The sequence below is a fragment of the Delphinapterus leucas genome, chromosome 15 (assembly GCF_059928025.1).
Source record: "Delphinapterus leucas isolate spDelLeu-1000000601 "Yukka" chromosome 15, BTC_Dleu_Yukka2, whole genome shotgun sequence".
Lineage (NCBI taxonomy): Eukaryota > Metazoa > Chordata > Mammalia > Artiodactyla > Monodontidae > Delphinapterus > Delphinapterus leucas.
Window position 1 is genome coordinate 21,617,926 of NC_143143.1, and position 27,998 is coordinate 21,645,923.

Below are 27,998 nucleotides of genomic sequence, written 5' to 3' on the forward strand. Positions count from 1 at the left end.
GAACCACAGTGGGATGTTTTTAAGCAGAAGCTTTAAAAGAAGTCCTTGTATGGGAACGTGTGTATGTGTATAGCTGATTCACTTTTTTATAGAGCAGAAACTAACACACTATTGTAAAGCAATTATACTGCAATAAAGATGTTTTAAAAAAAAAAAAAAAGTCCTTGAAAGTCCTCCTTGGCTCCTTGGCTCAGGAGGTCCAGGGCCTACTGGGCACAAAGCCATCACAGGGCCATTCAATGACCCACCTGTAGCTACAGAAAGACTCACAGAAGCAATGAAATGACCACTCTTCCGTCTTTTGGATAGTGTCTTTCTTCCTTTCTCTTGCACAAGGCAAACCCCAGGATTAGGGTGGGGTATGTGTGGGCCTCTAGTTGCCCCTACGTCTGCATAGGGAAAGATCTGGAAGGATACAGCTAAACTGTTACTCATTATAATGAGTTGTGGGATTCAGCTGTGAAGGAGGAAGGTGGTGAGGAAGAGAACCTCCCTTTAACTTTATCCAGAAGGTTTGACATTTGAAAAAAAAATTTACAATGAGCATGCATTACATTATATTTCAAATCTAAAAAGACAAAGAAGCACCTTCCTTTACCAAAGTGTTGACAGAGCTTAACTGGGTGGAGAAATTAAAGGTGATTTTATTCTCTTATTTGTGCTTTTCTTTCTTAGCTTGGAGTTTCAACAAGGAACATGTATTTATTATTTTAGCAAAAGTTATTTTTAACTGTTACTTAAAAAGAAAAAGAAAAGAACAAAAACTAAACAGAGCCTAGATGCCCTGGTTTCTGTAGCCTCCCCACCCTTGCCTGCCTGGGCCTAGGTTTTGCATAGGAACTGCCCTCCCAGCCTCAACCTTAAGGCATAAATCACCAGGAAAGCCCAGTCAGCACTACTGCAGAAGTCTGCAGGGAGACAGGCCTGCTCACTGGAGCAGACGAGCTCATGGCCTTACTTCCACTGGATTTTTGTTCTGGTGAAACACCTTTGTCATGCAAGTTCTGAGCAGCTCTGCTTCTCCCAAAAGACCTGATTTTTGCCTGATCTGGCCTAGTAGGTGTTGGATAAATGTTTACTTGAATTAAATTATTAGGAACAGAGAGAGTTGGGAGGGGAAGGGTCACATTAGAGTTCAAGCTCGTACTGCTCGTCACATGACAGGCCAATAAATTGAGAGACGAGGTATTGGGGCAAGGAATAGCAACTTTATTTGGAAAGCCAGCAGAGTGAGAAGGTGGTAGACTGGTGTCCCAAAGAACCATCTTCCCCATGTTAGAACTCAGGCTTTTATATTAAAAGGGGAGGGGGTGTGGTTAGTTGTTGTAAACTTCTTGGTGCTGGAATCCTTTGTTCTCGCAGCTGTCCACATAGGTCAGGTCACCATGTTCCTGTAAACCTCCAACAAGACAAATGTTCTTTTCTGTTCTGCAACTTTTTCTCTCTATAAGAATGGAAAAGTGTTAAGTTTAAAGGTCAGAGCCTTGAGAAGGGGGTATCCTGTATGTTTCAGGCTACAGGCAACAATCTTTCACAAAAGGTGCAGAGCCAGCATGACTAAGCACAGGCAACAGAGCACAAAGGTTAGAGTTAAAGGAATAGATTGAGCATGGAGTCAGGTTTGTTCTTCTCTGTTATAGTTGCTGTTAACAAATGATGCAAACTACTGGAGAATGCTTTGAGTCATTTGTGGGGGGATGACTCAAAGAGATCTCTGCTTCCTTCTTGTGGCCGCAGGGGGTGATATCTCAGAAGAGCTGAATACAATTAATTCTCGGTGGCAGAAAATGGAAGTTTGTTATGTATTTATTGATATGTATTTGCTCTGAATTTACTGCATTTTGTTTTTATTTTATTTTTTTTACAAGGAAAACCACCATGTTGGTTCCCAAGTTTTATTCAAGAACTCACACAACATATTCCAGATAATTGAGTTTTAATCGTCTTCAGCTTGATTAATCTGGAAGTAACGCAATTCGTAACTCTCTTTGCTGTTAGCAACTACGCGTAACCAATCATGTAGATTATTCTTCAAATATTTTTTGGTGAGGTATTTCGAATACCTTTTGGAAAAAGGCACCTCAGAGGTTACAGTAATCTTGTTTTTGCTTCTTTCGGTTGTTACAACACTCCACCAAGATTCCCAGCTTTTCCATTCGTTTTGATTCTCTCCTGAAGAAACTGTTCAAAATTGGCAGCATCTATGATTCCATCTTCTATAGGGTGGGTACAGTCAAGGGTAAAATTCGGGACCTGCTTTTATTTTGCTCCCCTTCGCCACAAACTTTTTCACGGGCGCCATGGAGGCAGCGAAGGCAGAAAGGGCTACTGCATTTTAAAACACACTGAAATAGTCTACATAGAAGAACTCTGGGTTTTGGGAGGTTAGGGAATCCTGGCTCTGCCTGGGGGTAGCTAACACAAGTTACTTTGCCAGTCTGAGCCTCAGTTTCCCCCTCTGTAAAAAGTAGATACGAGTGATGATTGAGGGAGCCTACATAAGGCAAGGATCTGTAAAAACGTTCAATGATTTTCCTTCCTGGAACCATGATTTTTACATCGCGGTGGCAGGGGCCGGCCACGGGGCCACCCGAGGCTGCAGAGGTTCCCTGAAGTAGGGCTAGAGAGTCCAAACAAGATGGGGACTCGGCCGTCTCCGCGCAAACCCGGAGGGACCCGCAGCCCAGCCAGGAGCAAGCGGCAGCGAGACACTGCCCCCATGTGGCCGTAGGCAGTATGCCACGCTCGTGGAAAATCAAATGCAAACATACATGACGAGTGAATATTAATATTAACAATTGGGAACTTTGTTTTCCTTTTTAATGCTGCGTCCCAACTGAACTTACTACTGCCGATTACAAGGGCACTTTGACTCCAAAGCCCAGGAGGAAACCAGGGGTTAATATGCTGTAACTGGCGCGTGAAGCGTCAGGCTGATATCGGGCATGCGTAAACCGATGAGGGTGGGGCTTAGAGAACATGAAGCGCCGCGTCACCAGACTAATATAGTATGAACGGAAAAGATTGCGACTGGGCGGTAGCGTGGCCGAGTGGTCTAAGGCGCTGGATTTAGGCTCCAGTCATTTCGATGGCGTGGGTTCGAATCCCACCGCTGCCACACCTTCAGGGGTCTCACTTTTCCATCCTTCAACTTCCATATCCTCTCCCAATTACCCTTCACTTTTTCTGCCTTCTGACGTTTCTTTTTTTTCCCCACAGTAGAAAATCCTCAGAGGGATCCTTCATTCCATTCACTTTCTCCTTACACAGGAATTTCAACCTGTAAAAGTTATTTCTTCCAGTTCAGCCTTTTTTTTTTTTTTAATGGAATGGGGAAGGGAGAGGAAAAGAAGGAAACTGCAGGACAATCCACCTCACTCCCTAGCCTACTACACAAACCCACCAATCCCGCTACCTTAAAAAACGGAAACAAAAACGTCTCCCTATTTCCATGGGAAAGGATCCTGAGATACCTTGAAAAGCTCTCAACAGTCTGTCTGCGCCTTTAATTTAATGCTTCAAGGCCTGAGGCCACTGGGAGTGGGCCCCTTTACCTCCCAAGGACAAAGATTAGGTGGAGGTGATTTTAATCAAGACGTCAGTTAGGCAGGGTCCCTTTCTGGCCCGCTCTGTGTCAGCAGAGAGCTCAGGCTGACTCCATAAATCACTGTTGGTAGAAACTGTGTCAGGTGACTTTATGGAGGGTCTGGGGTATCAGGAGCCCTGCCCCCCCCCCCAGGTGTATCAGCCTTGAGGTCGCAGCTTCATTGATCCACTTCCTGCTTGTTTATTTACTCATTCAACAACCATTTATGAAGGGCCTACTATGTGCCAGAAATCAAGTTCAACCTGAGGCTACAGAGCAAAACAGGAGACATGTTTTGGGCCTCACAGAGTTCACAGCCACTGTAATTTCTTTAATTAGACCTGTGAGGAGTATCATGCAGAATGCGGAAGCCGACCCAGGGACAACGGAACAAGTGACTTTTAGCCTGGACTTGAAATTGAGAGATTAGCTAGTGAAGGTGGGAGAGGGGAGTTCCAGGAAGAGGGAACAGCATGTGGAATATCCTAGAGGCAAAGGAGAGCCTGGTGAGTCTGAGATGCTGGGAAGGTAATTCAGGGCAGCTGGGCAGAGAGCAGCTGGACATGGCTAGAGATGAGACTGAAGTGTTAGGCAAGCAGGGCCATGAATGCCAAGATAAGGCTTTGAACTTGGCCCTGAGGGCATGCGAAACCATGGAAAGGTTTTAAGCCGGAGGGTGGCATGTTCCAATTTTGGATGTTGCCTCTGGCAGTAGGAATAGGAGGTTCTATTCAAAGCCTACTGTAGTTGTCTAGGACAAAGGAGAGTGGCTTGTACCATGGTTGTGACAGTGTGTTGCACAGGGAGACATTTTGGAGATGGATCTGACAGAACTCAATGACGAAGACATGAAAAAGAAGAACACATCGAAAGTGATGACCAGGTTTTGGGCTTGAGCCACTGGATGGCTGGCAGTGCCTCTCGTCTCCCTAGGAGGGAACACAGGATGAAGAGGACGTTTGTGGAAAAGACGATTTCACTCTGATCCACACTGAGTTTGAGATTTAGGACATGGGGTTGAGTAGATTGGACATAGAAGTCTGGAGGCCAAGAGAACACTCTGAGTAATTGATACAGATTTGGGAGGCATTGGAGACTGAGGTCATGGGAATGGATGAACTTGCCCAGGAAGAGCATGCAGAGGAAGTAGAGGGACCAATATGGAGTCCTGAGGACCATCATCCTAAAGGGAATGCAATGGAAAAGAAGCCAGTGAAGGAGATAAAGAAGGACTGGAGACACAAGTGGAAGACAGGTGTGTTGTCATATAGATGGTTGTCAAGAAGATTATGGCAAGAAGGAGGGAGTAGCCAACTATGTAGAAGAGACTCGGCAAAATAAAGGCTGAAAAATATTCTTTGGTTTTATGATTTATGGACAAGGTCATTGATGACCTTAATTAACGTCATTTTGGTGTGAATTGAAGAGAAGAAATGGAAACATAAGTGTGGACATCTCATCATGAAATTTGATGAGTGATGGTAGCAGTAGCGGGAGGGGGAATGGGGAGTCAAGAGAAATTTTTTTTTTCTTTGCGATACGCGGGCCTCTCACTGTTGTGGCCTCTCCCGTTGCGGAGCACAGGCTCCGGACGCGCAGGCTCAGCGGCCATGGCTCACGGGCCCAGCCGCTCTGCGGCACGTGGGATCTTCCCGGACCGGGTCACAAACCCGTGTCCCCTGCATCGGCAGGCGGACTCTCAACCACTGCGCCACCAGGGAAGCCCTAGAGAAACATTTTTAAGATGAGAGAGACCAGATGATGTTTTAGACGCCTGGCATTGGGTCTACAAAGGGGAATAGCTCCATCACCCATAATGGAAAGTTTGTGAATTCGCCTTAATGGTCCATCCTGATTGGCTATTTCACTTTGAGCTGCCCACAGTAATGACTCTGTTTTCTGCGTTTATAATGCTTCTGCTTAGTGTCTCCAAGAAAGCTAGGACCTCTTCCTACTTGCTGTCTCAAAATTAGAACACTCCCTAACACTATACACAAAAATAAACTCAAAACAGATTAAAGACCTAAATGTAAGGCCGCATACTATAAAACCCTTAGAGGAAAACATAGGCAGAACACTCTCTGACATAAATTGCAGCAAGATCTTTTTTAATCCACCTCCTAGAGTAATGAAAATAAAAATAAACAAATGGGAACTAATTAAACTTAGAAGCCTTTGCACAGCAAAGGAAACCATAAACAAGACGAAAAGACAACCTACAGAATGGGAGAAAATAGTTGCAAATGAAACAACTGACAAGGGATTAATTTCCAAAATATAAAAACAGCTCACGCAGCTCAATATCAAAAAAACAAACAACCCAATCAAAAAATGGGCAGAAGATCTAAATAGACATTTCTCCAAAGAAGACATACAGATGGCCAAAAAGCACATGAAAAGATGCTTAACATCACTCATTATTAGAGAAATGCAAATCAAAACTACAGTGAGCTATCACCTCACACCAGTCGGAATGGCCATCATCAAAAAATCTACAAACAATGAATGCTGGAGAGGGTGTGGAGAAAAGGGAACCCTCCTGCACTGTTGGTGGGAATGTAAATTGGTACAGCCACTATGGAGAACAGTATGGAGGTTCCTTAAAAAACTAAAAATAAGGGCTTCCCTGGTGGCGCAGTGGTTGAGAGTCTGCCTGCCGATACAGGGCACACGGGTTCTGTGCCCCGGTCCGGGAAGATCCCACATATCGCGGAGCAGCTGGGCCCGTGAGCCATGGCCGCTGAGCCTGTGCGTCCAGAGCCTGTGCTCTGCAACGGGAGAGGCCACAACAGTGGGAGGCCCGCGTACCGCAAAAACAAAAAAACAAAAAAACCTAAAAATAGAGCTACCATATGATCCAGCAATCCCACTCCTGGCCATATATCTGGAGAAAACCTTAATTTGAAAAGATACATGCACCCCAGTGTTCATTGCAGCACAATTTACAATAGCCAGGACATGGAAACTACCTAAATGTCCATAGACAGAGGAATGGATAAAGAAGATATGGTACATATATGCAATTGAATATTACTCAGTCATAAAAAAGAATGAAATAATGCCATTGGCAGCAACATGGATAGACCTAGAGATTGTCATACTGAGTGAACTAAGTCAGACAGAGACAAATATCATATGATATCACTAACATGTGGAAAAATCTGAAAAATGTACACATGAACTTACTGCAGTTTTCACGGATGTAGAAAACAAACTTACGGTTACCAGGAGGGAAAGGGCGGGGATAAATTGGGAGAGTGGGATTGACATATACACACTACTATATATAAAATGGATAACTAATAAGGACCTATGTATAACACAGGCAACTACTCAATACTCTGTAATGATCTATATGGGAAAAGAATCTAAAAAAGCATGGGTATATGTATATGTATAACTGATTCACTTTGCTGTACACCTGCAACTAACACAACACTGTAAATCAACTATTTCCAATAAAAATTTAAAATAAAATATCTATGAGAAGGTATACAAGAAAAAAAAAAAAAGAACCTCACAGAGGGTGGGTTATCTGGGCAGCCTCTAAAACCCTCATGGGCACTTGGTTCCTCTGCTGGGTGGAAGTGCTACCTCGTTTCCCATTGGGTGAAGACACTTGAGAGGAAGGAAGCTTTCTGGCATAGTGACCCATGCCGGCCCCATGCCCAGGGTTTAGACAGTCTACTTGCAGGGGAAGAGATGACTTAGAGAAATCCAGAAAACAAAGAAATCGGTTTTGCTTTCGGGTTTCACACGCTGAGGTTCGGCAGTAGACAAAAGACCTAGAAAATTATGTGAACAGTGAAAACCTGTTTTCCTGCCCTAAGAACAGATTTCTCAGGGCTGGTAGAGAAAGTCAGAGGAGAAGGTGAGTTTACACGCAAGCATGTTACTGAGAAGAAAGAAAGCCCCAAATGGCCTGAGGTTTGTGGATCTGAGACTGAGAAAGATCCCAGAGCTCAACCCAAGCCCTGACGTGGCTAAGGTGCAGAAAAGCAGAAATAACCCTGTGTCGTGTTTAGGCCAGTGGGCCTTGGGCAGGTCCTCCAAATTACCCCGCCTGTAGAGAAGTGACCCCCACCCTCCTCTACTCTTTGAAGTTAGGCAACCCTAGTTTCCTTATTTATAAAATAAGAATAATAAGCCCTATGTAAGGGTGGGCCTGAGAATTAAGTACGAGCATATAGATGAAAGCTCTTTCAAACTGTCAAGCATTAAACATAAAGGATAAAGCATAAACAAAGCATAAAGGATTATTATTGAGCTTTTAAAAATTATGTACACACATGCAAATTCACCATAGCAAACAGGAGCACACATTTTTGAACTGCTTCACGAACTTTCTTAATTGTTCAGCAGAGGACATACTGCTGATGCCCACGCCGGGCGATGGCCACGTTGGCCCTAACACATTTGCTCCCCCCGACCCCGTCACAGATTTCTTTAGGCTTGTGATGGTTTTCTTCTCTGCTAGGATCCATAGTTTTATCAGCCACTTCCACGTGTGCATATTATGATATATATACAGACGTATTTACACACTAATATTTTGGTATTCACAATTGATACCAAGATGATAGGGAGGCACTGTTTCTGTGGAGAGCAGCGCTGGATTAAGAAATTTTGTGGTTTAAACATTAAGGATTATGGTGATCACTACTGGCCCCCTCACTAACAAATTGAAGCGATAGTAAAACAAAAAATATGACCAACTAATTTCTAATAATTCCCATTATTACTATATTGGTACTTTTTAGAGAGATCCAATTTTTTTTAAGGTTTTTTTTTGAGACTTAATTGACATGTAACATTACATTAGTTTCAGCTGTACAACATAATTATTTGCCATATGTATATATTGTGAAATGATCACAATGTCTAGTTAAATTCCATCACCACACAGAGTTCCAATTATTTTTCTTGTGATGAAAACGTAAGATCTACTCTCAGCAACTTTCATTTATACAATACTGTAGTTACCAGGCTGTACATTTCACCCCCATAATTTATTTACTTTATAACTAACTGGAAGTTTGTATCTTTTGACCACCCTAAAAAAATTTTTTTTTCTTTTCCTTTTTTGATGTCCCTTCTGGTATTGAAGTCTGTGCTTACTGAGTCATCCCCAGACTCATGCACCGGAAACCCAAAAAGGCCAAGTTGGGCTGGGCAGAAGCCTGGGTCTCAGGTGTCCTTCCAACCCTGTCTATCAACACACAGGGAGACCTGCATGAGTGAGCGAACCCAAAACATAAGCATAGCAGCTGATCAAACTCAGTGCTCCTAGAAGGGGTCTAATCCAAGATCCCGAGACATCTCAGGACAAGCACAGAGAAGCTCGGGCAGCGAGGAGGGTCCGTGTCCCTAGAGAGGTAGCAGCAGCCAGCGAAAACTTGGAAACGTCAGCCCAGCTGCACGAGCAGCTGCAGCTAGGCCCCTAGGAGTGGAGCCAGACGGGAGGGGATGGGGCTAAGGCTGAATCACAAACAGGAGAGGAGAGGGACCGACCAAGAGAGATGAGCAAGTCTAGTTACCAAAGGAGAAACCAAGGCGAGGATTCAGGCGTTCGGCTACAGCCAGAAACGGGGCGGACTAGAGCAGGGGAGAACGCGGGGGCGGGCCAGGCCTGGGCAGGGGCGGGGAGAAGGCCTGGAAGGCGGAGCAGGCTGTGAAGATAGGACCTTCTCGTAGGCATCCCGGCCGGGTCAGAGAGAGACCAAGGCCGGAGGGAGGGAAAGGGGCGTGGCCAGGGCTCAAGAGGCGGGGCAGGGGCACGTCGAAACCCAGAGGGCGGGACAGGGGCGGGGTTAGAACGCCGGAATATCCAAGCGGAAGACCTGCTAGGCAGATCCAAGCCCAGAGGGTGGGGCAGGGACAAGCCCAGGACTCAAGGGAGCGCCCAAGTCCGGAGGACGGAGCAGGGTCTGGTGCAAGTCCTGAAGGCGAAGCAGGGGCAGGGACAGGCCGGCGACGATGGTCAGACGACGAACGGCCGCGGGCCTAGGAAGTGCAGGGCCAGCACGAGCAGGCCAAGGAGCAGCAGCAGCCCGAGCAGTAGCCGCAGGAGCGTTCGCGCTGTGGAGCCGCGGGTTCCCCGGCCCGTCGACTGCACGTATCGCTCCACGGCGTCTGCGAAGCTGAACTTGTCGGGCACGTAGCCAAGCTGAGCGCGGGCCTTAGCGATCTGGAAGGTGTGCGTCACGGCCACGCTGCGCACCTGCGGGGAGAGGCGGGGCAGCCGAGGGACGGGACTAGTGGGCGTGGGGAGCAACCTCTACCATGTTTTACTCGGATAAGAGAGGGTAGGGATTTCCCTTCCGTCGCACAGAGATTTAAAATGACCTCTATGCTGGATCTTGCGTCTGCGACGCCCTCATGGGGAGGACTTCCTGCCTCTCTTCCACCTCCATTTTCCTCGGGGGGGGGCCGCCTCCAGGATACATTTTCTGCATCTCCCCACCCTACTGAACTCCTCAGTCCCCCAAAAGTAAAGGCCCCACCTCTGCACTCCCCTTCCCCGGCCCTAGCACGATGCCGGGGCTCAGGAGGCCCTTGATACATTCTGCCTGTGGCCTGAGTGCAGCTATCCGGAAAACTTGTCTCCAGGAAACATCCTTGACTTTTCAGCCCACAGCCCCAGATGGAGTCTGGGCAGGCAGGCTCCAGGGTGCAAGCTTCACGCCCTGGCTGATTAACTGAGCTTCCCTAAGAGAGGCATTCAATTATGCATAAGTGATTACTCTCTCCAGGGTTTGAAGCTGCGTTTCCTGATGCCAGATGGCCTGGGTCCCACAGGCTTCAAAGGTGGTGCTGACAACAACAATTACTGAGTAAGCACTCTGAGCCTGTCATGGGCTAAATTCTTTCTAGGCCATATCTCATTTAATCTTCTGAAGTGGTAATACCACCATCTCCTTTTTTGAAAATTGAAGATCAGAGAGGTTAAGTGACTAGCCCAGGGTCACACAGAGAAGCCAAACTCTAGCTCATGCCCTTCCCAGCTATGCTAGGATTGAGAAGATACCCTCCCACCTGACTCATTTCTTTGCCTTTTGTTCCTCAGCTGGACACTGGGAAGGAGTCCACTAGCTGCTTGATTCTGCAGTGGCCCTGAAACAGCCCTTGCGGTCAAGCCCCTGGTCTTGGATGCTTGTGTGAGGAGAGAGGGAGAGAGGCCAGTTCTTGTCCTTTTTGCCTCAGCTAGTAAATTCAGGGCTTTGGCGGGTACACCTGTGAACTAGATAGGCAGGGTCCTGGGACACAGCATTCTCAGATGTCAGGCTTAGATGTCACCTCCTTTGGGAAGCCTCCCTAACTTCCTCAGAATTGGCTTAGGTGCCCCTTCTGTGTACTCTGAAGTTCCTCATTACTTCCCCCAGTATAGCCCTTGCTGGGCTGCCTTCCCCTTTGGACTGTGAGCTCACCATTAAATGAGATCATAATCTTTTTGCCCCTCCTAACTTAGCAAAGCATCAGGGACAATCAAATGAGAGAGTGGACTGGAAGGATTTTGCAAATAACACCAAACACCACTTGTTGCTTTACTGTTTACAATCTGCATTAAAACATCCTCTCTTTTAAACTCTATGTGCGAATAGAAAGCAAGGACTGCCTTGCCTCCACTCCTCAGCACAGTGCCTGGCGTACATTAGGTGCTCAATACACGTCAAATGAATGAAAAAAGGCTATGAAGTCAAACTAGAGGGCTAGTTGGTGTGTCATAGACTGACCAGAAGAGGGCGCCCGAGCTACAGTGCCCAGAAACTTCCCAGCTAACTAGGGATCCTTTGCCCCCCCCCACCCCCCCCCCCCGCCCCGAATTGAACAAGGAAACCCACCAGGGAGTGGAGAGAGAAGGGAGCCGGCTCCCTACCTGACCACAACTCAGCAGCACTTTGGCAGCTATTTTATGTGACTATGATTCCTGACATTTCACAAGCTAGTGGTTAAGCTTGAAATCATTTAGGTCTCCTCTGGGTTCAAATCTCGATGCTGCTACATAAGGGAATGGTCATGAGCCAGGTTATTTCACCCCCCCTCCCCCCACTGAGTGTTTCATTTCCTTCTCTGTACATGGAGGTGATAATAACAGAATCCACAGTCTATAGTAGTTGTGAAGATTAAATGAGATAAACACAGTGCTTGGCATTTCACACTCTATAGATGGTCCCTATTTTTACTATTCTCTTTCCTCTGCTAGTTCAAAGGAGAGACCATAGGGAACTGCTTCTTTCTGTGGCCCATTCTCGATTCTCTGAGGTGGAGAGCACTGAGCTTGGAATGTGAAGCCAATTCCAGAATGGTGGGAGCTTGGACAAATCACTTATTTCTCTAGTGCTCAGTTTCTCACCATTAAATGAGATCATAATCTTTTTTCCCCTCCTAACTTAACAGAGCATCAGGGACAATCAAATGAGAGAGTGGACTGGAAGGATTTTGCAAATAACACCAAACACCACTTGTTGCTTTACTGTTTACAACCTGCATTAAAACACCCTCTCTTTTAAACTGTATATACAAATAGAAAACTGCATCATCATTATTTGAGAACAGTGTTCTTAACACAGTAGGTACTTAATATATACTTATTATTCAGTGAGCAGGAACTGTGAGCCTCGAATCAACAGGCTGTGTGTGTGTGTGTGTGTGTGTGTGTGTGTGTGTGTGTGTGTGTGTGTGTGTATTGACGGTTATTGGGAGTAGTGACATTCCAAAAAGTGAATTTCATGGAACCTGCCTTTGGGAGCCTCCAGTCTGGCTGGGAAGACAAACTGCTTATGAATGAAATGACAGTGATAAAGGATGGGCTTGGGCTTCCCTGGTAGCACAGTGGTTGAGAGTCCGCCTGCCGATGCAGGGGACACGGGTTCGTGCCCCGGTCCGGGAAGATCCCACATGCCGCGGAGCAGCTGGGCCCGTGAGCCATGGCCGCTGAGCCTGCGCGTCCAGAGCCTGTGCTCCGCAACGGGAGAGGCCACAGCAGTGAGAGGCCCGCGTACCACAAAAAAAAAAAAAAAAAAAAAAAAAAGGATGGGCTTGGAGCTGTTGCCCTTCAGACCAAGAGAGCACAGCCTCAGCAGAAGCTCAGAGGTTGGGATGTTATACAGGAGGTGGCCCTAGATTTGAGCCCACGTGGTAGGTTCTCAGACCTCAGACAAGCATCCAGTTACGGTGTCAAAAGGTGAGGGTTTGTGGCAGTGGAGAAGGGGCAGGAAGGCAAGTGAGGGGCACCAGGACACAGGGGCTCCCCTCACAGCAGACCACTTACCTCACTCCGGGTGAGCAGCGGCGGGAGGCTGCAGATGGGCTTCAGGGCCAGGTGCAAATACTCCATCACCGTGGCTGTGTGGGGAGAGAGGGACCAGTGACCAGGGGGCCTGCTCTAGGCAAACTCCAGGGAGGTCGTCAGAGACAAGTCAGTTGGGGGCATTATTTGCTTTGCTAGGGGGAATCTTCACTTTGCCAAGTTTTCCTGTCCTTGGATTCCTTTAAATCAGCAGTCTCCGCACACCCTGGGGTGCCTTGTTTGGCTGTGAAATATGTCACAAGTAAGTTATTATTAATATTAAAAGACTGACATTTTAAAATAAATCTGAGCAGATTCAAAGTGATCTCTACAGTCACGTCTCTCTCACGCACTTCTATCCCGATGTGCTCTCTTGAGTCAGGGAGAAAGAAGTGGGAACGGTGGTTCAGCTCAGCCCGGGCTGCACTTCGGACCACTTTTTAAAATGTTCCTTCTTCCCCCACCCCCTTGCTTCCTGCGGATGCTGGGGTAATTGGTCTGGGGGTGTGGCTGAGGCATTTTTAAAAGCTCCCAGGTGATTCCACTGTGCAGCCAAAGTTAAGAAGCACTGAGTTTACAGTCAGCTCACTGGGAATTGGGAATTTATAGACAGTCTCCAAAACCGCCAGGACCTGCGGTTGAACTCTTCTCAGCTGGGGGTCAAGGAGTGTCAATCCTGGTGGTGATGCTGTGCAGGGGAAGTCATCCTGTGTGGGCACCCTGGGGGACAAAAATGTGCAGACCCCTGCTTTAAATGGCGGGCATCCCAATGCCTTATTATTTTTTTTGGCTGCGCTGTGCAGCACGTGGGATCTTAGTTCCCAGACCAGGGATCGATCCCACATCCTCTGCATCGGAAATGCGGAGTCTTAACCACCGGACCACCAGGGAAGTCCCCCAATACATTTAAAGATCCAGCTGAGGTTTTCCAGGAACACAGTTATCTGTGACTTGGGGGCCACCTGCCCCTTCGGGCTGATCACTCCAAGCCTGAAGCCCGTGCTCATTCCAGCTGGAAGGAGGCCAGCATAGGGAAGCCGGGGCGTGAGAGTGGAGACTGACCTTCAGGGTGAGGAGGAGACTCTAGGGTCAAACAGAACCCTCACATGTCCAAAAGCAGCCTTAACTCCAGGGCGACCTTGGGGGATGGGGCATTCCAGCACAGGCAGCAGGACTGGAATGCAGTGGGAATTCTGCCTCTCCCGCTTTCTCACTGGGGCACCACGGGCAGGTTGCTAACCTCTCAGAGCCTCAGTTGCCTCATCTTTACAATGGGCCTAACCCCACCCACCTGGCGAGTGGGATAGGGTTTAAACAGGGCCAGGACTAGGGTGAGGGGAGTGAGGTGCCTCGAGTGCAAAATTTAAGGAGGCACTTGCTCTCAGGGCTGGGCAAGTGCAGATGGGGCTTGGAGCATTTGACTCCTACGAGTGAAGGTTTCCTTACATTTTGTGCTCTCAGTGCCCCACTCGCCTCAGCCAGGTCCTGGCTCTGGGTTTAAAATGAGGTAATGCATGTACACCTGGCACATGGAGGGTTTTCACATACAAACTCCTTTCCTCACCTGACAGGTAAACCCAGGAAGTAGGAACCTGGATCCAGGGCTTGCTGTACCCCAGCTTCTCAAACTGCAAGGAAACATGGCTTGAGGTGAGAACAGATCCTTGGGGGGCTGGTATAGGCCACGTGTTGCCTTTACCCCAGGGCCAGCAGAGCACCTCCTGGCCCCTCCTCAGCTGCCCACCAAAGGGGGCAGACCCCACAGCCAGCCCCAAGTTTACACCAGTCTTTAAATGAAGCCCGCACTGTGACCTGGAAAACTAAGTAGGAACTGACTGCGTGGGGTGCAGTCCCATCATTTAGTTATTTTTTACATCTGTGTACACCCAAAGACACTCTAAGGCACTTATATAGAATCTGATTATTTTCTAGAATCTGCTTTTCTGCTATTAAATTTTAAAAAAAAAGCATACGTGTGGAGGGTGGTGGGAGAAGCATGAAGAGATGGGCTGGCATAGGATGAACTGAGGTCTTCACTTGTATGAAAACCCTCCAGGTCAAAAAGACAGATAATAACAAGTGTTGACAGGATGTGGAGAAACTGGAACCCTCTTACACTGCTGGTGGGAAGGTAAAATAGTGCAGCCATTTTGGAAAACAGTCTGGCAGTAACTCAAAAGGTTAAACATAGAGTTACTGTATGATCCAGCAATTCCACTCCTAGGTATATACCCAACAGAAATGAGAAAATATGTCCACACAACTATTTACACACGAATGTTCATACAGCATTACTGATAACAGGCCCAAAATGGAAAACCCAAATTTCTATCAATTGATGAATGGATTAACAAAATGTGGCACAGCGATTGAATGAAATATCTTTTTGGCAATAAAAGAGAATGAAGTACTTGTATGACACATCCACAACATGGATGAACCTTGAAAACATGCTAAATGAAAGACACTTAACACAAAGCCCACATACTGTATGATTCCATTCATAGGAAATGTCCAGAACAGGCAAATCTACAGAAAGCAGGAAGTAGCTTAGTGGTTGCCTATGGCTAGGGGTGGGGTGGGGTGAGAGGTAAATAGAAGTGACAGCTAAAAGGTATGGTTTGGGGAGGTTCTTTTCTGGGAAGGTGACAGAATGTTCTAAAATGTGTTTTGCTGATGGTCGCACAACTCATACTAAAAACCATCAACTTGTACGCTTTCAACAGGTGAACTGTATGGTCTATAAATTATATCTCAATAAAGCTGTTAAAAGTTGACATGCAAAGGGCCTGAATGCCCCCAGGATGTATCCTCCAGCGCGGGGTTTCTGGTCTGCCCCTTCCAGGAGTCTGTAGGCTGCTGCGAGAGGAGGCCAGGACTCTCAGAGGGGCTGCAGCGTAGGGGCCCGAGGGCCAACACCTCCCTTTGTGCTCTGCCTACCTCCTACTTACCTCTTTCAGGGCCTCACCACATAGTACGGGGGCCACAAGCAAAATCCCACAGGGCAGGACATCGACATAAATGAGGAAGTGGGCTGGGAGGGACTATGACAAACTGGGGGAGAGCACAGCCCCCCAAAGGGGCAGCCACCACCCAGCTCCAGCCAGTTCCAATGTTGCCCAGTGGACACTGTTGCCAGAGCTGGTTTTTAATGTGAAATCCTCTGATTTTTTGGGAAAAGGTGACAGGGAAAGAAGACATGGGGATCCCTGAATTCTCACTTGGGATGGGGGTGGTGTTCGGGCACCTACCAGTGGGGCCATCCACTCGAAGATGTTGACGCTCTCCCCGTCATTGATGTAGTACGCCTGCCCACTCTGAGGGGGACACATGGGGAGGGGGATGGTCAGGCACATGCCTGCTGCCTGACTCCACCCTCTCCGATGGCTCCCAGCAGCTGCCCCAACTCCCCACTTCTCCTCAGCAGCCCTGGAGACGGACCTGAGCAAGTCCCTTTGAGTTCCGGGGCTGCCAACTGACTAGCTGTATGACCTCAGTGGAGTCACTTAACCTCTCTGTACCTCAGTTTCTGCATCTGAGAAATGGGAGCATAATAATGGCATCTCCCCCTTGGGCTGTTGTAAAGGTGCAGGTGACAATACACGTAAAACATTTAGCATTCGGTGACTGAAATTCTGGGCTCAACAACACCTACCTCACAGGGTCATTTCAAGGAGCTAACGATGCTCTAAAAGGCCACTTTCCCCCCACCCCATCAGGCAGCTTGAATTGGGGAGCTATGTTGTGTGTGAGCCAGGAATCCCCAAGGGATGGGGGACCCGCCTGCAGCCCGAGGGGTAAGGTCGGGGGAGCACTGCAGGAGACTCACGGCCACGTAGCCCTTGGTGGCGGTGAGAGCCTCGGCTGCTAGCACGTGTGCCTGCACCAGGTTGCACACGTGGACCCAGTTCATCCTCGTCCTGCGGTCCCCAAATCGGAACATGAACAGTCTCTTCTTGATGTGGCTCTGGTGGTGGGGGGAGAGGGCGAGAAACACAGACCTAGCCTGGAGTGGCTTTAAATTCCATCTACATGCAGAAGGCTCCCAGGCCAGACTCCTCTGTCCCAGCCCCACATGCCTTCCGGAAGGCTCCACTTGGCTGCCCGATAGACAAGGCAGACTTGTCCTGTCCTGTGAGCGCCTTATCCCCATTTGGCCGCCCCTCCCCACCCCCTCAGCCCACAGCACCCAGGGCTCAGGCCTAAAGCCTGCAGCCAGCTTTGGCTGTCCCCTCCCTCACTCTCCACACCCAACCCGTCTGCAAACCCAGTCGTCTCAGCCATTACAATCTGTCCAGAATTCGGCCACTCCTCACTGTACTGACTTCCGCCCTCATCTCTCACCTGGACACTGAAAGAGCCTCCTAACTGGTCCCCTGCTTCCACCCCCCGCCGCTGTGGCCTGTTCGTCCAGCTGGGGGATCCTTTTGAATCCTAAGTCAGATCGTGTCTCTTCTGCTCAGAAACTTCCGGGCGCGGGTGGCAGAGGAGGCCCTTCTGCTCTGGCCCCAGCTACTCTCTGACGTGTCTCCCACCGACTCTTTTGCTCACTCTGCACGAGCTACTCGGCCTCCTCCCTGGAACGTGCCAGCAGGGCCCCACCTCAGGGCTTCGGACTAGCCGTTCCCTCTGTCTGGAAGGCTCTTCCTCCAGATAGCTGTGTGATGCACCTGGTCACCTCCTTCAAGTTGCTCAATATCCCTGCTTGAAGAGGCTCCCCGACTGCCGGCACCCCCAGCTTCCCCCAACCCCACTCCACTTTTCCTCTTTCTCCATAGTCCCTGGCACCTTCAAACGTTCCTTGTATTGTATCATGTTTATTCTCTCTCTCTCCTCCTGTGAGAATATAAACCCCACAGGGGCGGGAATCATCTGTTTTGTTCACTGACCTGTCCCCAAACCTGGAACAGTTTTTCATTTCCAGCTTTGTGCCCAAGCTGTCTCCTCTATTTGGACCACTTTCTCTCTACCACCCCATTTCCTTGGTTAGCTCCTTCTGTATCCAAACAGCACAGCCATCACTTCCTCCAGGAAGCCCTCCTGGACCTCCCCTGCCAGGCCCTCTCTGCTGTGCTCCCATCTTCTCCCTCTCACCTCTACACAGCCCTTACCACCCTGAATCTGTGACTGTGGAGTCTGTCTCCCTGACTAGGCTGTGAGAAATTTGAGGACAGGATCTAGAGCCCCCTGTAGCTATATCCCTGGCAACCAGCCTTCTCTGGAGACAGGTTTTCTGCGTGAAAAGCCTGGTGCTGGCAGCATGAGATGAGCCATCTGGCCCTTATGGAGCTCACATCTGAGCAGGACAATAGTTTCCTCTGCTTCTTTGGGGTCATAGCTCCATGTCTCCTCTACCGGTACCCAGGCCTGGCTGGCGCACCCTGAGAGCTCTGTTCCTGGTGGGCCTCATGGGGGCAGGACTTCTCCCAGAACCGAGGGCCCCCCGCTCGGGACACTGCCCTAAGACTGACGCGGTGACCGTGGGTCCCCATTCACACACGTATCAGCCAGGCTCCTCCTGTGCCTCCGGCCTGGGGCTGGGACAACATACCGCCACGCGGGGCAGGTGCCTCTGCTCTTCGGGGCCGTAGATCCCTGGGGGCCGGAGCACACATGTCCGCAGAGCGCCTCCTCCTACAACACAGGGAAGGGCGGTCAGGGGCCTGGGGAGGGGCGGATGAGCAGGGAGAGGGACAGAAAGGCCGTCCACATCTCCTGGTTCTTACCTGGAAAGGTTAGTGGGGAAGGCAGGGCCTTGGGGTTTCCTCATTCAATTAATTATTCTCTCAGTCAGTCATTCAACAAACACTGTTCAGAATCATTCCCCACCTCCACCGCCCTCAGCACTGGGCCCTGGGATGGATGCTGTGAAGAATCCAAGGATGACCAAGAAATGGTCCCTGTCCTCACAATGCTCTCAGGCCAGTAACAGAGGCAAGACCTAGATGCAGGTATCTGCATGGCCCGTGAGAGTTTAACCAGCACTTGACAGACATGATCTCTTTCAACTCCCAGAGTCCTACTGTGTCCATTTTACAGACGCGCACAGACCCACATGTCCTCATGCCAATAGCTATAGTACTTTACTTTTTCTGGTCATCAGATAAGGATCACGATGGCTCTCAGAGAGGTCCTACTATGTGTCTGGTGCTCTGGTAAGCCTGGAATTTTTTCCTCAAAGCAGCCCTATGAGGTGGGAGCTGTTATTATTCCTGTTTTATGGATAAAAGAACCAAGGCTCAGAGAAGGGATGTGATTTGCCTAAGGGCACACAGCTCAGCCTTGCGGAGCTGAGATGGGGACCAAAGTCCAGGCACTGTCCACTAATACCTCTGGTAATACAGTACTAACAAATAGGCCCTCAGCTCTCTCAGCCTGGGTCTCCTCACCTGGAAAATGGGTGCTTTGTAACTGGTGGTAGCAGTTATACTTTCCAGACAACCAATGGAGAAATGAAAAGACTAGAGCCATCAGCATGAGAGCTGGGGGTCTGTTCCCCTAACTCTCACAGCTCTGTGCCAGCAGAGTCCCCAGACCAAGACAAAGTTTGGTCCAGGGCTTCCCAAATTCTCTGCTGAGGGGCCCCCACTGGTGGAAGTGGGAGCATGTCTCCCCAGGGGAAGTCTGGGGGTACAGCCTGAAGGGCTGCTCCAAACATATTCTTTTTAAGTCTTAAGAGGGCCTACAAATTTTTCAATTTATTCTCATAATTCATTTGTGTTTAAGATTAAAATTTTTAAAAATTACTATTTGTAAATTATTCGATCCCTAACCCCAACTCCTTAACTGAGATGGAGTCTCCTGGAAGATGTTTCACTCCTCCAAGGCTCAGGTTTCCCAAGAGGCTGTGCCTCCAGTTTGGGGAGCCTAGTGTATGCCATCCTCTGGGACCGGAAGCCCACCTTCCTTTGGGGGCCCCTTCCCCTTTGCACCAGGTCTAGCGGGGGACTGTCAGTCTAGATGCACCTCTCTTCCCTGAGATGGCAGCCACGGGACCCAGGCTGGGCCAATGCCATGTTCTCACCCAGGAATGTGACTCTGTGCATCACTGACACGGGATTGAAAATCACAGGAGTGGGTTCACCCTGAGAGACTGATCACCAGCTCCTGTCTCCCAGGACCCTGGAACTGCCCTGACCCTGTCCTTTCTAAGCCCTGGTGGTCATTTTTCTGGAATATATTTTCCAGAGGCTATCCCAGTATAAATTCCATTTTCTCCATAAATTAGCCAGGGTCAGTGTTTCCGGGTCATAGCCAAACACCCTGACTGCTCCCCCACCAAAACCCTCACTTTACAATGAGGCCCAGTGTATTGGGTTGAACAGTGGCCCCCAAAAGATATGCCGGTGTCCTGGAACCCGTGGATGCTACTTTATTTGGAAAAGGGGCCTTTGAGGATGTAATTAAGGACCTAAAAATGAGATGATCCTGGATTATCCGGGCAAGCCCTAAATCCAATGTCAGGTATCCTTATAAGAGACTCACAGAGAAGAGACAGATGGAGAAGAGGAGAGGCCATGTGAAGACAGAGGAGGAGACTGGAGCGATGCAGCCACACACCAAAGAAGGACCCCAAGCTTCTGGGGCCATCAGAAGCTGGAAGAGTCAAGGAAAGATTCTCCCCTCGCACTTTTGGAGGGATCGCAGCCCAAATGACACTTTGATTTCAGACATCTGACTGCGAACTGTGGGAACTGCGAGAGAAGAAATTTCTGTTGTTTTAAGCCACCAGGTTTGTGGTAATTTGTGCCAGCGGCCCCAGGACACTAATGAACCCAGAGACAGGAGGACACAACACATTCACATGGAGCTGGGGTCTGCATGCCTCAGGATTCTGCTACAGGGACCAGGGTGCTCCATGCCAGGTTAGAGGCAGAGTCTCAGGGACCAGCTTGGGTAGTAGGGACTGGAAATCACCCAGGGTGACGTGGCTGGGCTCCTGCAAGGCAGGTATCAGGTGAGCTTTTCTGTAAACAGCCTGCAGCTAATTTTAAACTCTGGGTCACCTGGGCATGGTGGGGGGAGGTTGGTTGGGCTACAGCTGACACTGGCCAGTGGGGCACTGGGTGGCCACGTCACAGAGGGACTGCGCCCAGGGTATCCATGACTCTCCTGACCATGGAAAGCTGGGGATGCTTGTATAAATAATTCTCAGCCAGAGGATTAGGTGTCTGGCTTGTAGGCTGCTGGTCCAGCCAGGGGAGGCCCTGGTAGAGAAGAGAATTCAACTGCCGAGGGTCAAACTCCTGGGAAACACAGATGGATGTTCCCACTGGGATAAGGGGTTGAGGCTTGACAGGCCCAGGGTGAGAGGGTGGGGTGGGGAGGCTTTTAGGGAAAAGAGTTCATGCTCAGAGACTTACTCAGCCATAGCTACAGTGGAGCACAATGGTTAAGCCCCAGGCTCTGGTTTTAGACTCCCCTAGGGGGAGAGGGGGTTTTCAAATCCCACCTCTGCCACCTAAGAGCTATGTGGCCTTGAGCTAAGTCAGTTAACCTCTTAGCCTCAGTTTTCTCTCCTGTAAAATTGGGGATTATAATTTCAAACAAGCTTCGCTCTCCAAATCCACTTGGCTCCTGAGTTTAGACGGTGAGGGAAACCAGGTTTTCTGTTTCTTTTTAGTTTCTGAATTTCAGAAAGCAAATAATGATAATTTAGATAGCAGGAATTTATCTGAATCTATTGATATTTGACTCCTGAGTTTGGAAAGCAAGGGGTAGCTAAGGTTCTTACCTCATATGGATGCTATGAAGAGTTATTGAGACTTTTGCAGGTAAAATCAGCGTGTAAAATAGGGCTTGGCATGTAGTAAGCACTCAATAAACACAAAATGTCCATGTTAGTGTTGTTGTTTTTTTTTTAACAGCGCCCATCATTATTTTATTCTCACTCAAGCTCTTTGAGGTAAATTCCACTATCCATTGTTTCATAGGTGAGGAATCTGAGGCTGGGAGAGGGTAAGTGCATTGCCCAAGATCACATAGCTGAGAGGCGGTGGAGCTTGGATTTGAACTCATTTCAGTCTGATGCCAGTACGTGGGTGCTTAGCCACTGTGCCATGCTGCCACCTGTCCTTAATCTACTATTATTTCTCTATCACAATACAGTAAGAAGAGGCGATCCAGTAAGGCAGCCAAGGCCAATTTTTCTGGGAGTTACTGAAGGGCTCCTCACTTGCACAGCCCTTCCAAAGCGCTATATTTCATGCATATTCATAAGTTTGTACTCTTATAAAGAGGGTCCCCAAAACTGGATGCCCTCCTATATGGCAGAAAAGAGAGCTAGACGTGGACTAGCTCAAGTGTCTCCCCACCAGGACATGAACAATGTGAGGGCAGAGATTGGGCCTGACGTTTTCCAGGCTGTATCCCTGGTGGAGTGTGGGTGCCCAGAATTTGTTGGATGACGAATGTCCAAGGCCCTGGGGAAGTGTTCTTTGGAAGGAAGCTGGGAACATACCAGCTATGAGCTAGAATCGCACATGTGCTTCAGGGAGGGAGCAGTGGGCATGCACGTTGGCTGTGAGCAGGGCCTCCCAGTACTCACCTGGGAGAGGCGTCCCGTTGGCCATGAGGATCAACTGGTCAGCAATGGCTTTGGTTCGGGAGTAGTGGTCCACGTGCTATCAGAGAACAGGAAGTACAGAGCCACCGAACGGGGGTCAGAGACACTGCTGGCCACACCTGCCCGGCCCACCCAGCCCTCCTGGCCCCAGGGCTGTACCTCTGCTTCAGACCACATGGGGGTTCACTTCTGGGACCCCCACTGGGAAATGGCCAGGCCCTGAGCCCCACTCCCCTTCCTCTCCCTCTGGGCGGGAGCCACAGGAACAGAGGAGAGAGTTCAGAGCAGTAAAAACGACCAGGGGCTCCCTGATTCAGGGAGGCTCCTGCAAGCCACAATGCCTGCTCTGGGATGTGAATGCTGGACGTGAGTTGATGGATTGTTCACATGGAGTCCTTTAGTGCTCACGGGGCATTTTCACATACATCAACTCATTTCCTGGTCTCCACGTCCCCATAGGGTGGTGCTATCACACCCAGACGAAGAAGGAGAGCCTCCAAGTGAAGTGGTTTGCTCAGGGTTCCACAGTAGAAAGTGGCTTTGCTGGTTCAAGGCCAGGTCTATGTGATTTCAAAGCTCCTACTGGCACGACCAGCCAATATAGGAGAAGGCTTTTGCGCCACGCCGTTTTGGGGACCCTTTCTTCCTGGGTCTTACCCTGAATTGTGAAATTGACCCTGGCTCCGCCCATCCCTACCCTTTGGACTGTGGGTTCCAAGTCCATTGGCCCCGCCCACCTCTCCTGGAAGCCAGGTACCTTCTCCAGTGGGAAATATGGCACAGAGTCCTCATCGCCCTGTTCTATGGGCTTCCCGCCGAATGCGACATTGACGGTGCTGGTGTAGACAAGCCTTGGAACCCGCCGGTGGACACAAACTACAGTGACAGGTCACACGGCAACACACACACACACACACACACACACACACACACATACACAGTTGATGTGAGCAGGGAGCTGGTTGAGGAGGAACCCATGGGGACCTCCTTGGGCGAATCTTCCACCCAGCCTCCTGCACACATCCTGGCTCGGGACAGAAGAGCCTCCTTCCCTTAACTTGGGGAGGGGTCAAGTCCCCGCTCCCTGGGCCCTTGGGGGCCGGGCTGGCTCATTCTTCCTTCTCAGTGTGGCTGCGGCCCTTTAGCTACCTTGCCAGGGACAGGTCAGAAGAAAGTCTCACTCAGTGGGGACATAGGGAAAACACACTCTAGAATCAGAGAGAAAAATGCAGGACAAGGCAGGACATGCCCAGAGAGCCCAGGTGTGAGTTTTCTAATTTGGTGCTTCAGCAACTTTTCTCGCCCGCAACCCCTAATCCCTCTGTGCAAACTCCACTCCCCGTGTCCCCAGACACACTGAGGCCACGCTGAGCCCCATGCCAGGGCCTGGGCAGGCCTGCAGAACAGGAAAGATGTGCTGCCCACAGGCCCTCTACTGGGGAGGGCGGGGATCGGGGGGAGACTCCCACCTTTGTCCCCCTGCCCTGTCCCCCAGAGCCGGGCCTGCGCAGGGGTGGGGAGAGAAGCACAAACACACAGCAGGTCACACTCTGCTCTGAGCGCCTACCATCAATCACTAGTTTGGTGCCTCCAACATTTATAGACTCAATCTGCTCTTTTTGCAGCTAAAAGACAAGATGGAGGTGGGAGAGTCGGGGTGCTGTCTCATGCCTTGTAGCTGAGGCCATGAGGCTGGGCTTGGGTGGCAGGGCGGGGGGCTGCAGCTCAGAGGCAGGGATCCCGAGGGGCCCATGGGCAGTGCGGGGGCCCTGGGCTCTCGTGCCCTTTTCCGTCCCCATATGCCTGGGCCACAGGGGAGGTTCTACCCCCCACTCTGGCCATCAGCTCCGTCATCTATGAAATGAGGGAAGACCCCCTTGGGTGGTCAGCAGGGTTTAATAAGCCCCATGAGAGGACATGGTACAGGGCTTGACACAGAAAAGAGCCTCAGATGTGTTGGATTGTTTCCTGGCTCTAGAAGTCTCAGCTTCCTTATCCATAAGACGGACAAGTAATACTGTCCCTACCCAAGTGAGAGGGCCGGGCTTTGAAAAATAAAAACAACTGGGCTACAGTGAGAGCTGCTTGTGCGCCAGGGATTGGGCGAAGCCTTTACATCTCATTTAATCCCTACAACCACATGAGAGGTGGGTTCCCTATTGATTTTCAAACTATATTTATTCTTGTTGTGGTTGTTTTCAATAGGTAATACAGTCACAAGGTTAAAAATAACTCAAACAGTAAAACAAGAATGCAGTGAAGAGGAAATTTCCCTCCCAATCCTGATTCCAAGTCTCCCTTTTCCCTCCCCAGACTGTTACCAGTCTCTGTATCTCTAGAGATAATTGACACATTAATATCAGCGCACACAATGTGTGAGTATATAGCTCTTTTTTAAAAAAAAAAAAACAGTGTCAAACACTGTTTTTGTACCTTGGAAATTGTTCTGTTATCAGTACATATCGAGTTACCTCATTCTTTTGAATGGCTGCCTAGAATTTCATCGTTTAGCTATATCACAATTTATTTAAATAATCTCCAACAGATGGACATTTCAGTTATTTCCTGTTTTGTTATTAAAAACAACGCTACAAATACATAAGTAAGTGTAGTTTCTGAGTCAAAGGGTATTGCGTGCTTTGATAGATACTGTTATACGGCTCTCCGGGGAGGTCGTGACATAAGTACTAGTAGTGCCCTCACTCTACAGGTGAAGAAACAGAGGCTCGAAGAGGTTAACTTTCCTAGCCACGCAGCTAGAAAACGGCAGAACTGGCATTTTGTCCCATGGGTGTAGCCCAAATCCTCCCTGGAGTAGGCGAGGAGCCTGATGAACACCGGGCATGCAGGGGGCGGGCGGAGCCGGGGCCTAAGCCTTGCGTGTGAGGCGCTCACCTGCTCGGCACCAGACATTCCGCAGGAGGCCATGTGGAATACACAGTCCACGCCTTCGAAGGCGCGGTGCAGGGCTTCTGCATCGCGGACATCAGCCTGAAACAGAGAAGGAATACACGGAGGTAGGAGGTCTGGGTCCAAGGCAATCCGAGGTAACAGCTGTGCCAGGTCTCGGGGCCGGGCCCCTCTCCCCACCCCAGGCCCAGCACCTGCAGGGCCCAGACAGGCTGTGGGGCAGGATTTACTAGATGATCCCACTGGGCGTCTTCACCATCATCGGCCCCATGTATGGAGCTGAGTCACAGGGGCTGTGCTCAGTGCTTTACATGCACTGTCTTCTCAACTCCCCACGAGGCCCTTGCGAAGCACATATTGTTAGTGTCCCCTTTCTGTGGATGAAGACGTGAGGCTCAGAGGTGCGGGACCCTGTGGCCAAGGCTGCCCAGCTGGGAGCTGGAGTTGGAGCTTAAACAGTCTGACTCCGAAGCCTGTGCTCTTCAACGCCAGGCACTGGTTACACATCAGACACCATCCCCTGACCTCCACCACCAGCCTGCCCCCCGCCATCACTGCACCTGGATGAACTCGGTCCCCGGGCACAGCACCCACTGGGGTCTGCGGAGGTCGAGCAGGATGACAGAAGTGCCGCTCTTGGCCAGGCTGGAACCCAGGCTGAAGCCCAGGTAGCCTCCTCCTCCAGTCACCAGAACCTTCTGCTTAGAGGCCTGCACAGGTGTGGCCTGAGTCTTCTGCTGCAGTACTGGCACTGGGGCTGTCACTGGCTCACTGGGTTTCTGCCCAGCCCCTGATTCCCGTCTGGGCCCGGGCCCTACCCCTGACCCAGATAAAGGTGCAGCTCCTGAACCAGGTACTGACCCAGCTCCTGGCCCAGGCCCCAGAGCTTGTCCAGGTGCTGAAGCAGCACCAGGCCCTGGTCCAGGCCCCGAAGCAGCACCAGGCCCTGGTCCAGGCCCCGAAGCAGCACCAGGCCCTGATCCAGGCCCCGAAGCAGCACCAGGCCCTGGTCCAGGCCCCGAAGCAGCACCAGGCCCTGGTCCAGGCCCCGAAGCAGCACCAGGCCCTGGTCCAGGCCCCGAAGCAGCACCAGGCCCTGGTCCAGGCCCCGAAGCAGCACCAGGCCCTGGTCCAGGCCCCGAAGCAGCACCAGGCCCTGGTCCAGGCCCCGAAGCAGCACCAGGCCCTGGTCCAGGCCCCGAAGCAGCACCAGGCCCTGGTCCAGGCCCCGAAGCAGCACCAGGCCCTGGTCCAGGCCCCGAAGCAGCACCAGGCCCTGGTCCAGGCCCCGAAGCAGCACCAGGCCCTGGTCCAGGCCCCGAAGCAGCACCAGGCCCTGGTCCAGGCCCCGAAGCAGCACCAGGCCCTGGTCCAGGCCCCGAAGCAGCACCAGGCCCTGGTCCAGGCCCCGAAGCAACACCAGGCCCTGGTCCAGGCCCCAACACTGCGCCAGACCCTTGTCTGGGTCCCAGAACAGCACTAGGCTCCTTCCCAGGCCCTGACACTGCTCCAGTCCCTGGCCCAGCTCCTGAAGCAGCACCAGGCCTTGATCCAGGTTCTAGAACCACACCAGGCCCCAACCCAGGCCCCGGAACAGCACCAGGACTCGGCCCAGGCCCTGGAACAGTACCAGGCCCAGGTCCAGGTCCTGACACAGCACCAGGCCCCAGCCCAGGTCTGGACACAGCACCAGGTCCCGGCCCAGGCCCTGACTCAGACCCCAGGCTTGAGACCCCACCCCAGGCCTGGCAGACAGGGCAGCTCTGCTCGCCCTGCCCTGCAGCTTTGCAGGCCTCTGGGGAGGAGCCTGCCAGGTTGGGCTTCATCTTCTACTGAGCCATGTGGACCCGGGATCTGTCCACCTGTAGGAAAAAACAGAAGAACGTACGTTCTAGAGTTGTCTCAACTCATGTGGATTATCAGACCCCTGGGGGCTTAGGAGACCTCCTGGTGGGAATTAGAGACCCTCTGAGTTCCCAAACCTGTCCCTTTCAGAATCTTGAGAGCTTCCAAGGTGGCCGCTGCCTTCCTCAGAGTCAGAGACAAAGCAGCCAGGCCTTGGGTCTCACAGCTCAGGAGACCCAGGCCCAAAGTCACACTGCATGGCTGAGATTTACACCAAGAATTCCCGACTTCTCTACCAGTTCCTTAAAATCCCGGTTCCCATGCAGTACCAGAGGGAGACAGATCAAATCGTGCCAAGGGGAACCCCATCTGACTGGGGGGGTGACTGCTTTCTGACGGGGAAATGGGAAGGGCTTCCTGGAGAAGGAGAGAAGGGAGGAATCCACATGGGATCCAAAGGGCCTTGGAAACTTGCACAAGTGCTGCACCGCCTCTGCCCTGGCAACTGCTGTCTCTGGTTCTCCCAGGTCCCCCAGCAGGGCGGATGGCTGGCACCACAAGGCCTAGCAAGCCCCCTGTGGGCTTCAGGATCAGCTCTGTGGGTCTCGGGGGCCAGCACTGAGGATGTCGTCCTCCTCACTCTAGACTTAAAGCGAGCCAGGCTGTCAGTCACTGTTACCATCGTCTCACCCCCAGCCCCCCACTTCCTGCTCCACCTGAGGATAAGGCTGGCCGAGAGGCCGGATCACCATTATCATCATTAATGACAGCAGCAACTGTGTACTGTCAGCCTGCCGTGCGCC

General features: G+C 50.6%; 1 protein-coding gene, 1 non-coding gene and 1 pseudogene across 2 annotated transcripts; 1 reads left to right on the top strand and 2 right to left on the bottom strand.

The window, feature by feature from the left end:
- Positions 1-1,469: 1,469 nt before the first annotated feature.
- LOC111182265 (large ribosomal subunit protein eL22 pseudogene) lies at positions 1,470-2,302 on the bottom strand (annotated as a pseudogene).
- SDR42E2 (short chain dehydrogenase/reductase family 42E, member 2) lies at positions 2,035-27,885 on the bottom strand. Its single transcript, XM_089896052.1, has 11 exons — positions 25,911-27,885; positions 25,336-25,431; positions 24,008-24,065; positions 23,198-23,316; positions 22,423-22,498; positions 18,427-18,509; positions 16,705-16,842; positions 16,127-16,192; positions 14,440-14,503; positions 12,858-12,931; positions 2,035-9,806 (listed from the first exon to the last, which is right to left on the bottom strand). Exons 1-11 carry the CDS (start codon positions 27,174-27,176, stop codon positions 9,567-9,569), a joined length of 2,280 nt encoding a protein of 759 aa, XP_089752178.1. The 5' UTR covers positions 27,177-27,885; the 3' UTR covers positions 2,035-9,566.
- TRNAL-UAG (transfer RNA leucine (anticodon UAG)) lies at positions 3,037-3,118 on the top strand. The gene has a single exon. It is a non-coding gene; the product is annotated as a tRNA-Leu (tRNA).
- Positions 27,886-27,998: the final 113 nt, after the last annotated feature.

Excerpts from the sequence above, each read along its gene's own strand:
- SDR42E2 (XM_089896052.1), bottom strand. The coding sequence starts at position 27,176 with ATGAAGCCCAACCTGGCAGGCTCCTCCCCAGAGGCCTGCAAAGCTGCA. Across the intron at positions 25,432-25,910 it reads CGGGGACCGAGTTCATCCAG|GCTGATGTCCGCGATGCAGA; the intron begins GTGCAGTGATGG and ends TCTCTGTTTCAG. Across the intron at positions 22,499-23,197 it reads CATATTTCCCACTGGAGAAG|CACGTGGACCACTACTCCCG; the intron begins GTACCTGGCTTC and ends GTTCTCTGATAG.